Source organism: Chiloscyllium plagiosum, unplaced genomic scaffold (genome assembly GCF_037043375.1).
Source record: "Chiloscyllium plagiosum isolate Xiang-an unplaced genomic scaffold, Cpla_swu_hap1 HiC_scaffold_39, whole genome shotgun sequence".
In the NCBI taxonomy this organism is placed as follows: domain Eukaryota; kingdom Metazoa; phylum Chordata; class Chondrichthyes; order Orectolobiformes; family Hemiscylliidae; genus Chiloscyllium; species Chiloscyllium plagiosum.
In genome coordinates this window covers 16,518,103-16,530,349 of record NW_028270177.1, presented here as the reverse complement: position 1 = coordinate 16,530,349, position 12,247 = coordinate 16,518,103, and the positions used below count along the sequence as shown (strand labels likewise).

General features: G+C 42.8%; 1 protein-coding gene across 1 annotated transcript; it reads left to right on the top strand.

Annotated features, from left to right (window-relative positions):
• rasl12 (RAS-like, family 12) lies at positions 1–8,294 on the top strand. The gene is made up of 5 exons (XM_043677340.2): positions 1–359; positions 761–817; positions 2,517–2,590; positions 4,724–4,914; positions 6,570–8,294. The coding sequence occupies exons 1-5, from the start codon at positions 233–235 to the stop codon at positions 6,958–6,960; spliced, it is 840 nt and encodes a 279-aa protein (XP_043533275.2). The 5' UTR covers positions 1–232; the 3' UTR covers positions 6,961–8,294.
• The last annotated feature ends 3,953 nt before the right edge of the window (positions 8,295–12,247 follow it).

Here is a 12,247-nt window from a genome sequence, read left to right as displayed (position 1 = left end):
CAGCAACCGGCGAGGAGGAACTCTCTCTCCCCCTCTCTCCCTCGATATTCCGGGCAGTTCGACTGTGGGGGGCGTCACTGCCCTATTGCAGCAGCGTCTCTCCCGGGGTTGGGCGGGGAGTGGGCGGTGTCTTGAGACCCCCCCCCCCAACGGGGCCGCGATTTCACATCCAGCCTCCGAGTGTAGGCTGCAATGTTTTAGGGCAGGGGGGGTTCGTACAGGGTAATTCTCGATGTTTGGGAAAGTGCGGGGTGCCGGGGGCAGTGCGCTGCTCTCGGAGCGGGACAAGGCTCCTGTCCAGGCGGCAGCCCCGGAATGTAACGTCGGCCTCTTGGGCTGCCCCGGCTCCGGCAAGTCTGGTAAGGAATATCTCTCTCTCTCCCTCCAGTTCTGCAGAAAGACAGGTCACTGGATTCAATACATTAACTCTCCTCCTTCTCTTTCTCTCCGGATGCAAAGTTCCTCCAGCAATTTCTGTTTTTATTCTCCCCACTTTTCACTGATTTTATTTTTGTACCCAGCCTGGGGGATAAGTGCTACCCATCCCCAACTACCAACAGGGGAAGCTGGGCTGAGAGAGTGGGGGGGGTAACGTGGGCATTTATACCCAGTCACCTGGGACATCCCAGGTGAAAGGTTTTTTTTGGGGGGGGGGGGGGTGATTCTCGTGGGATTTAAAGAGATGTCTTTTTGCCATTGTTGGGTCTCCCTCCCAACACTCACCGCCAAACCTTAAACGCTGATGTTTTTGTTTCTTTAGCTCTCACTGTGAAATTCCTCACGAAGAGGTTTATAAGCGAGTACGATCCTAACTTGGGTGAGTGCCATCGATTATTTCCCCCCCGCACCTCCTCCTCTACCTGTTCGTGTTTAACTTCAGGGAGAGCTTCTGCAACGCTTTATTTCCATGGAAGTGGGTTTCATATCGTTGGTTGACACCTGACTGTCCAGTCATTGTAGCCCTGGTTTGGTTCAATAAAGCTGGGAGGGTGCGGGGAATGACTCCAATCGAGCAGAGAGACTGCTGTGTTTTTTTAAAATATTGTCGAATCAACTTATTCAGAGATTGTTATGACACAGCTCTGGGGAAGGTGGGTTTGAACCCCGGGTCTCCTGGCTCAGAATTAGGGACACTGTCATTGTACTACTACAACCCTCGGCAGTACCTTAGGCTCCCTGTAAGTGGGGCAGTCAGTTACCACACTGGGTGATGGCAAGATCTCCATGTTTAGCTCCTCACTTTGAGTCTATTTATTAACTTATTTTTAATACGCAGTTTTGTCTGACAAACCTTCTCATTTGGGGTGGGTTTACCATTGGGCATTTGGAAAGGGTCATGGAGAGGAGGTGACATGGCATAAGGAGAAGGTAAAGGATGGAGGTGGCACAGGGTGGGCATTTGATGAAGAACTTTCACAGGAAAGATGCCAGTTTCACAGCAAATGTTTTGTGGGTCTCCACACATTCGTTTATTAGTGGTTGAAGCAAATAGCATTGAATCACTTCAGCTGCAGTTTGATACATGCACCAGGAGGGAGATAGGGTGCTGTAAGGTGGGAGGAGGCAGAAGTGGAGTGGTATACAAAAGCTGACAAAATTTGTGCTGTAGATTCTGTCGAAGTGATCTGAGAGATGGAAGAAGGTAATTGTGATGGGTGCTGTCGTAATACAGGATTTTAGAGGAGACACAGTTCAGAACAGAATTTGTAGTACAGGGCTTCACAAAGTTTAAGGATCAGAACTCCACATGGGATTGTGAGCTGAAATTTTGATCCCACAATCTCTGAGACAACAATACCTGCTGTGTGTGTTCTAACAGCTGTACCCTCATTCTAACAGGTACCCCTCCTCTCATAGTCCTTACTGATGCATCTCAACAATTCCCAAGCCTCAAATTATGATCACACTGTGAAAATGTTTGGGAAGTGGTGCCATTGTGTATGAAAAATGCTGCAACTAATCTGGTTACAGCTGATAGTTTATCTGTGGTTTTATTCAATCAGTAGAAGGAAATGTTTTAGATATTCTGCAGTAGTTTACAGTCTGACATATCTCTGCCAATATGAAACATGTTCTTGTATCTGTACTCTGTACCAGGGGCAGTTGGTGATATTCAAACACTTTTCTTGGGTTTTTATAAATGCATTATTAATGTATTTAATTTGACCGCGCTCATGCATTGATACAAAATTATAGCAGTAATTCATCCCGAGCACCAGTTTTGAACTCTGCTCTTTATGGTTGTGTGTTGTATAAATATGGGAGTGCAAAAAGTCTATGCAAGGAAATTACTTCGGTGTTTTTCAGAAGCACTATAGCTACTTGCTTGTCATAAAGATAGGATGTGAATCTGTCATCATTCCTCAACAAAATGTTTGAAATCCGAAAATGAAGATCAAATGGATATATGATGAGCCACTTACATATTAGCTCTTCTGTTTTCAAAGTTCTTGATGTGTTTTGATTGATATGGTATCCAAGGAATGTCCTTTGCTGAAAATACTGTTTTGTTCTAGAGGATACCTACACTACTGAAGAAATTGTGGATCATCAGCCAGTCCTTTTAAAAATAATGGATACAGCTGACCAGGTAACAAAGGTTTCAGCAATCAAAGAAGAAAATGTGCAAGATGGTGTATCTGCAATATCCAACCACCCTGACATTTAGCCATTGTTTTACACAGATTCAAGTAACCTAAACCTTTCATTTCCTGAAGAAGTGCTTGCATATGCAGTTAATGAATGAACCATTGAACTTGTCAAATACCTAGTTTTTACTAGGCTGTTTAATATAAAACTTGTTAACTTGGCTCTGGGCTTTATATGTACCCTTTTAATTGAAGTCCAAATAAATTATACAAGACATGTTTTAAGAGCTGTTATGTATTAATAGAGTATTAAAGTAACAAGATTATATAGTAACAACTTTCTAAGAGCAGCATATATACAGTACTAGAAATAGAACACTTTTTTTTAATCCCCGCTACCTCATTGACTCATAGAGATATGCAGCACGGAAACAGACCCTTTGGTCCAACTTGTCTCTGCTGACTAGATATCCCAACCCAATCTAGTCTCACCTGCCAGCACCTGGAGAGATGAAGAGCTGTATTTTGTATAAGTTCTTCATTGGCAATGTATCCCTTCTAATTAGCCTATTTTTCATAAAAGATAAACTCCATCAATTAAGGTGCCTAATATGACAGGTATTTGCCCAGTATAATTAAAGGGCTTTGTTAAACCTAAAGTCACTGTGAATCCTACAGAAATTATACCAATGCCTTTTACATTATACATGTTTTGAAACTAATAACTAACTGTGATAGTGTTTATGACTCTCGTGAGACTTTAAGAAGAACATTAATTTAAACTTTCCTCAAGTTGCTTATTGAATCTGCATTAGATTGAACATTTCACAATATTCTACCTTTTTGGATGACTTCTTTTGACATTGTACCTTTACCCAAGTAGAATTTTTCCCATCTATTGGAACTGAACTCACATGCATTGCATTGGAGAAAAAAAAATCATATATTTCTCCCCTTGTAATTCATTTTCAAAAGTGACTCATCAGAATGCAGATATACTTAAACAGGTGTAATTAATTTAGTAATGTTGTTTTTAATTGAAGAATTTTAAAAAACATTGTGAATGCAACATTTTCTGGTCCTTTCAGTTTGATAACACAGCATTCCTTTAGAAGTTTTTTTTGGAAAATAACAAAGAGAAATCCTTACAAATGACTGATAACAAATAATGAAATTCATATACCTGAAATGTTTGCTGAACATGACAATGTTTGTATCTTTAAACATCGTAAAATAGTTTGTGCAGTAATAAAGTTATAGTTACAGTTTTCACTAACAGTGGATTGCTTAATTGAAACCAAGAGGAAAAATAAAAAATATGAATTAAAAAAAATGATACAAGCTGAGGTGACACTATGAGGAGTGAAATAAGAAACTAAACAAGTGTTTTTAATAAGGAAGAGTCTGTCGTCCAATTCCTTGACCTGTTGGATATCTGAAACTTTATTGCTGGAACAGCACAGCAGGTCAGGCAGCATCCAGGGAACAGGAGATTCGACGTTTCGGGCACAGGCCCTTCTTCAGGAATCAGGGCCTGAAGAAGGGCCTGTGCCCGAAACGTCGAATCTCCTGTTCCCTGGATGCTGCCTGACCTGCTGTGCTGTTCCAGCAATAAAGTTTCAACTTTGATCTCCAGCATCTGCAGACCTCACTTTCTCCTGTTGGATATCTCACTTGCAAGTATCTACTTGTTAGTGCCTTATGTACAGATACTCCTAGACTTTTTTGTTAATGTGATATATATTAACAGTTGAATAATTATAGCTTCAGAGTAGATGGTGTGCATGTTACAATTATATAAAATATTTCTTTTTAACCTTTAACCAATGCAGAGAGTAGCCAAACATTTGGAATCCACTGATTACTGTTTGTTTCAGAACCAAATAATTACACGTTGTGTATAATTCCTCCTCAATGGCAAAATAAAACGATAGAATTTTGATACTTTGAATAATTGGTTGCTATATTGTGCTGCATGAGTGAAAATGTGATAAGTATTACGGTTGGACATAAATTTATGCTTTACTGAGTGTGTGTGTCTGTGTTCTTACAAATGTTTTTCAGATAAATCTTTAATTTAGTAATGCACCTGCTACAACTTTATAATGCTAAACAATAATTTATATTAAAAATAGGATAAACCAGTGAACTGTGAACGTTACCTGAACTGGGCAAATGCATTCATTGTCGTCTACAGTATTGATAATAGGAAGAGCTTTGAAGGGTGCGTGCAATATCTAAATGTAATTTCTAGTCACGCCAAAGGACTGCCACATGATTATCCCATCATATTGCTGGGAAATAAACTGGACATGGAGAGATACAGGTAAGAAGTATTATTCAAAACTCCAATGTCTCTGTACTGAAGGAAAAATGATTTAACATTTGGAGATTATTGATCATAAATTTAACCATATCAAAATAGGTGGTGTAGTGGACAGTGAAGGAGGTTACCTCAGAGTACAATAGGACCTTGATCAGGTGGGCCAATGGACTGAGTAGTGGCAGATGGAATTTAACTTCGATAAATGTGAAATGTTGCATTTTGGTAAGGTAGTACAGGGCATGACTTAAACACTTACTGGTAGGGCCCTGGGAAGTGTAGCCAAACAAAGTGACCTAGGGGTGCAGGTGCATAGTCCCTTGAATGTAGAGTCACAGATAGACATTTGGTGATGAAGAAGGCATTTGGCACATTTGCCTTCATTGGTCAGAAAATTGAGTATAGGATTGGGATGTCATGTTGTGGCTATACAAGACATCGGTGAGGTCATTTTTAGAATATTGTGTACAATTCCGGTCGCCCTTGTAATGGAAGGATGTTGTTAAACTTGAGAGCGTGCAGAAAAGATTTACAAGGATGTTGCCAGAGTTGGGGGTTTTGAGTTAGAGGGAGAGGCTAAATAGACTGGGGCTATTTTCCCTGGAGCATCAGAGGCTGAGGGGTGATCTTATAGAGGTTTATAAAATCATGACGGGCATGGGATAGGGTGAGTAGCAAAGGTCTTTTTCCTAGGATGGGGCATCCAAAACTAGATGGCATAGGCTTAAGGTGAGAGAGGAAGTCTTAAAAAGGACCTGGGGGATAGCTTTTTTTCATGCAGAGGGTGGTGCATTTGTGGAACAAGCTGCCAGAGAAGCTGGTACAATTACAACATTTAAAATGGATCTGGATGGGTACATGAAAAGGAAGGGTTTAGAGGGATATGAGCCAAATGTTGGAAAATGGGACTAGATTGGATTGGGATATCTGGTCGGCATGGACGAGTTGGACCGAAGGGTCTGTTTCTGTGCTGTACATCTCTATGACTTTAAAACAAATAGGAACAGAAGAAGCCTACAAAGCTCTCATGTTTCTATCACCATTCAATGAGATCATGGCTAATCTTTGTACTAACTCAATGAACCAACATTACTCTTACCTCCAACCTCTGCTGCCCCTGTGCCACTTACCCAGTGTGGTTAGTGTGTAATGCTGAAAATATACCCTATATCCTGTACTGTGTAGAGCTGTCTAGGACTACTGTGTTACACTAATCACTGTGCTTTCTAATTATGTATTTTGAAACAGCTCTAATAAGAAATTCATTCATTCTTTTAAAGAGATTTCAGTTTGGTTCTTAAGGCTATTATGTTACCTGTTTGGAAGGAACAGCTGTTTTCTTTCAGTAGAAAATAGAAGAAATTGATTTTAAAATATTCTGTTATAAGGTTCTGGTTATTTTGTTTTTTTTGCAGATGACAAAAGGAAATGTCAGCCTATGTTTTGACCTTAAATATCTATACCATATTTTATTAAAACTATCAAAGTACAACAGAGTTCTTGAAACTAATGCACAGTGTAAATTTATTTCAAGTCATCTATATTCCAAGATCCATAATTCTGACAATGTTAACAACTCGAAGTATTTTAGGTATTTGCCATTTATTAACCATGAGTATTAACATAATTTGAAAGAAAAATCTGTCTTCTATTTTCAGGCAGGTAAGCAAGTCTGATGGATTGTCACTGGCATCCAAGTATAACTGTTCATTTTATGAAGTATCTGCCTGTTTGGACTTTGAGTCAGTGCAGCATGTGTTCCATGAATTGATTCGTGAGGTGAGGCGAGAGACTGAACGTCACCTTCCAGTCAGACCTCTCTTTATTTCCGAGGAGAAGCCTGTGTTGGGTACTGCCCACCCACCTGCCTTTGCTCATGCTGTTAAACACCATGCACCTATATTTGGAACACAGCGCCTGTCCACTGCAACCTACAAGGAAATTCCCACCATCACTTCAGCTAAGCTGGTCACTGTAAAGTCAGCAAGGGCACAAAGCAAGCGGAGAACTCCCACACTGACCTTACTTAAAGGATTTAAAATATTTTAATGTACTAATCATCACTCTGAATTCCAAAGCTCAATGTATCCCTTTAATCTAGTTAGATCCATAATTCCTTTCACTGGCTAGTGACTGTGGAATTAAAACTGTCATAAAACTTTATGATGTAAATCAAACCAACTGAACAACAAGGACCTCATCTGGGATCAATGTGACCTTTGTTAAGGATGTCTGGATATAGGAGAGAGTACATAGACCACCAGCCGTTGCAAATGACAACCTTTGTCTGTCTACCATTGTTGGCTGCCAGCTGTAACATCATCTTTTAGGAACAAAATGTCAGAGAAATGTACTTGTTGCAGTGTTCACAGCCAAGGAAGGGAAAAATAAGGTATCTGTTCAGTAATCTGAGAACTATCACCACAAGATAATATCACCCCCAATACATCGAAGATGACAATTTAAGCATTCCTTTACAGCTCATTTCCAAGGTTAGAAATTATTTAAAACAAGCCTTTCAAGAGCTAAAGAAGAACCATTATTCAAAATGCTGTTTGTGCTTCAGCTGTTTGACTTAAAAAAAAGTTCAGTAGATTTTACATATTTGATAATGAAGAGGAATGCACATAGACTCAATAAATGTACACATGTAATGCTTTCTGTAATCTCTCATCTGTCTGCTTATATGATGTTTGTTGCAGATGATAAAATGAAGCATTTAAGAAAGGGGTTTGCACAGTTAATGGCATTATCCTTTGTTCTGTAGATCCCTGCTGGAACCAGCTCAACTCCCTTCCTTTCTTTTGACCTTGCTACCACCCATACATTGTTGCCAAACAAACTGAATTTGGGCACTCTCAAACTTTCCATTGGGCATGTATTTATAAACTGAAGTCTAACTATGGGCTGCATTACTTTATCACAAAGTTAACCATCACAAGGATGGCCAGTGCATAAAAACAAATGTTCAGACTGGTGTACTGGCCAGAATGTACTGGACTGAGTTGGAAGTTAGACAACTTGACTAGCATCTGACTGTGCTGTCCTTAGACGGTTGTTGCTTATTGTGAAGATTTAAATAAGGAAAATGTTCCTCACATTCATAACCAGACAACTGTAGAAAAGTAACCAAACAATATGCATTACAATCCAAACACCATTGACCAGATTGTACTGTGGTTGTACAACTTTCTGCATAACTCCCACTATCTTTTATCCATGTCTCATCAGTGAAAATACATCACAATTTCTTTATATTTGAATACCGTATATTTACTACATATTTATAGGAGTATACACTCATTGGTTATAGGATTCCAGAGCAGAAACTGATGTGTAATTTGTCAATGATGTCCAATTAATAAACATCCAAATTAGTGTTACTCTTTTGTTTTCTTTTATCCATATGTATTTATCACACTATCTTGTAAATATCCCCTGAATTGTGGACACTTCCCCAGTCAACATGGCAGTTCATGTGAGGAAATGCCAATAGCCATGTCCCATGGTCTTTGGTCAATCCAGTTAATCCTGTTTTCTTCATTCTATCCTCATATCATAGCAAGGTTATTTCCCTCCAGTGCTGTTCCAATTTTTCCTTGAAATCATTTGTCATTCTGTTTCCACCATGTATTGGAGAGTTCCAGGCCTTTGTCTCTCACTATGCAAAAAAAACATTATTCTGACAAAACCTCCCCTCTTCCTTTCCTTACTCAAAATGTTAAATTTGTGTTCCCTAGTTCTTATATTGTCAGCTGATGGCAAGCCCTTTCCTTTGACTATCATACCTAAACCTACCATGAACCTGTATTCAGTTGCTCTCATAAGTTCTCCAACCTAGCCTGGTCATTAAAATTTACTGAAAATATGGACTGCAGCTGCTGGAGGTAAGAGTCAAGAGTGTGGTGCTGGAAAACCACAGCCAGTCAGGCAGCATCCGAGGAGCAGGAGTAGGATCCGAGGAGCTCTTCCTGATGAAGGGCTTTTGTCTGAAACATCGATTCTCCTGCTCCCCGACCAGATGCTGCCTGACCAGCTGTGCTTTTCCATCACCACACTCTCGGCTCTGGTAATTAAAATCAATCAACCCCAAAATCATTTTGGAAAATTTTCTTCACATCCTCTCAAATTCCCATATATCCTTCTGAAAGTGTGGTGACTAAAACTGAATGCAACAATCTAGCTAATAATTGAGCCTAACCAAAACTTCTCTGGGCTAAATGCTGGCAAATGGGACTAGGTTAATTTGGGGTATCTGGTCAATGTGGACAGGTTGGACCGAAGGGTCTATTTCTGTCTGTACAACTCTATATCTCTACTCAGTACCTCTCATTGCATGTTGCCAAACAAACTGAATCTGGGCAATCACAAGCTTTAGTTACAAATTTCTGTCACTTACTATTCTCTCAATGGTGTGATCCACTGCCAAGAATCCAGGCACATGACAAGCTCCCTCTGTCACTGCACACTCTTTAAGTTGTGGGGCCTGGAGTAGGAGTGAAAATTGATTCTTCGAGATTGGAAAGATTCAGATTTTGGGATTTGACTAGGATGGCTCTCAATTTCTTTTAAATTTATTCACAGGATGTGGGTGTTGCTGGCTGGACCAGCATTTATTACAAATCCCCTACACCCAGAGGGCAGTTAAGAATCAATATATTGCTGTAGGTCTGGAGTCACATGTAGGCCAGACTAGGTAAGGAAGCAATTTCCTCCCCTGAAGAACATTAGTGAACCAGATGGGGTTTTCCACAACAATTAACAATGGTTTCATGGTTATCATTGGACTCTTAATTTCAGATTTTTATTAAATTCAAATTCATCACACCATCTGCCATGGTAGGATTTGAACCCGAGTCCCCAGAACATTTTGCCTGGGTGTCTGCATTAATAGAGCAGGAAAATTGATGTTTCGGGCAAAAGCCCTTCCTGATGAAGGGCTTTTACCTGAAATGTCGATTTTCCTGCTCCTCGGGTGCTGCCTGACCTGCTGTGCTTTTCCAGCACCACTCTAATCTAGACTCTGGTTTACAGCATCTGCAGTCCTTGTTTTTACCTGTCTGGATTAACAGCCTAGTGATTAGACCATCACCTCCCATTGCTGTGGAGATTGGTTTCATATCCAGTCAAGCATGGCGGTGGGTTCTCAAAGTTTGTGGAGTAGGGCAAATCTCTTTACAAGACAGCCTGTGGCTACATCAACAAACAAGTACAAGCTATAGAACCCCTTCAGTGCAGATACAGGCCATTCAGTCTGCACCAACCCTCCGAAGAGCATCCCACTTAGACCCAGCCTCCACTTTATTCCCAAACCCCTGCATTTCCCATGGCTAATCTACCTAGCCTACACATCCCTGGATACTGCAGAGCAATTTAGCATAGCCAACCCACCTAACCTGGACACCTTTGGACTGTAGGAGGAAACTGGAGCACCTGACAGTAACCCATGCAGACACGAGGAGAATGTGCAAACTCCACAGAGACACTCACCCAGGCTAGAATCGAACCTGGGTCCTTGGCATTGTGAGGCAGCAGTACTAACCACTGAGCCACCATTCCATCCTAGACAAGGATGACCTCTGGGCCTGCCTGTAGAGCTAACACTTGGCCTGTCACTGGGTGCCCACCTCTGTGCAGTCAGAGTACCACACAACCTGGAAACTAGACATCAACTGGTCTCCGGACCACCTTTAAACCAGCAGAGTTCGGACCCGAACAGGACAAACAGTACAGACTACAGATTCAAAAACACCAGCAACAGTTCTCCTTCAAGATCCTCCCCTCCACGCTTGCAGCAATGCGCCGCCACCTAACCTCTCTACAGTCAGCCCTGCCTCAGCTGAGGGCCACACTCTCTCAGAATTGCAAAGGACCCACTCTGTACTACATCCTCAGGAGAATTCATACTCTCAACAAACAGTATTTCAATTCCATCTCAAACATCAAAAACTGTAAGTACAACAAACTTTTATCTACCCACCTCCATAACCAGCGCTCCTCGAACATTCCAGAAGATTCCCCTGGCCTCGGAAACACCATTAGCCATGCGGCTGATGCAGCTACCACCCCCACGCTGATTGATGATGTCACTTCTGCCACCATCATGGCCACTCCCATAGCCACTTCCGGCCCTCACATCATCGCCGATGCCACACACTCAGTGACTTCCGCCACCCCTACTGCCGTGGTCACCACCACTTCCGCCCCCACCAGCGCCACTCACCTGCATTCTGCTGACACGCCCCCCACAGACCCCACTGTCACTATCCACACCCCCCAGAACCCCGAGGGGAACACTACCCCTGCTCATGACTCTACCCCCATTCTCCCCACCATCACACCCACTCCAAGTACTGGCTCCGACCCCACTCCCAGCTCTACACCCATACCAGCTCCCAGCTCCCAGCTCCCAGCCCTGCTGAGTTTTCACCATCCCTCCAGACCTCCCCCTCACTGAGGACGAACGATCAGTCCTCAGCAAAGGACTCACCTTCTTCCCCCTCCGTCCACGCATCAATGAATTTAATACACGCCATGACATCGAATAATTCTTCCGTCACCTCCGCCTCCGAGCTTACTTTCACAATCAGGATTCCCCCCCACCTTCCGAGGACCCCTTCGCCCACCTCCAACACACTGCATCCACCTGGACACCCCGTGCTGGCCTATTCCCTGCCCTCGACCTCTTCATTTCCAACTGCCGCCGGGACATTAACCGCCTCAACCTGTCGACCCCCCTCCCCCACTCCAACCTCTCACCCTCACAACACGCAGCCCTCCAATCCCTCTGCTCCAATCCTGACCTCACCATCAAGCCAGCGGACAAAGGGGGCGCAGTGGTAGTCTGGCGCACTGACCTCTACATCGCTGAAGCCAAACGCCAACTCGAGGACACCTCTTCCTACCGCCCCCTTGACCATGACCCCACCCCCCATCACCAAACCATCATCTCCCAGACCATACAGAACCTCATCACCTCAGGAGATCTCCCACCCACAGCTTCCAACCTCATAGTCCGGGAACCCCGCACTGCCCGGTTCTACCTCCTTCCCAAGATCCACAAGCCTGACCACCCTGGCCGACCCATTGTCTCAGCATGCTCCTGCCCACTGAACTCATCTCTACCTACCTCAACACTGTCCTATCTCCCCTAGTCCAGGAACTCCCCAGATACGTTCGAGACACCACCCACGCCCTCCACCTCCTCCAAGACTTCCGTTTCCCCGGCCCCCAACGCCTCATCTTCACCATGGATATCCAATCCCTCTACACCTCCATCCGCCATGACCAGGGCCTCCAAGCCCTCCGTTTTTTCCCTCCAGACGTTCCCAACAGT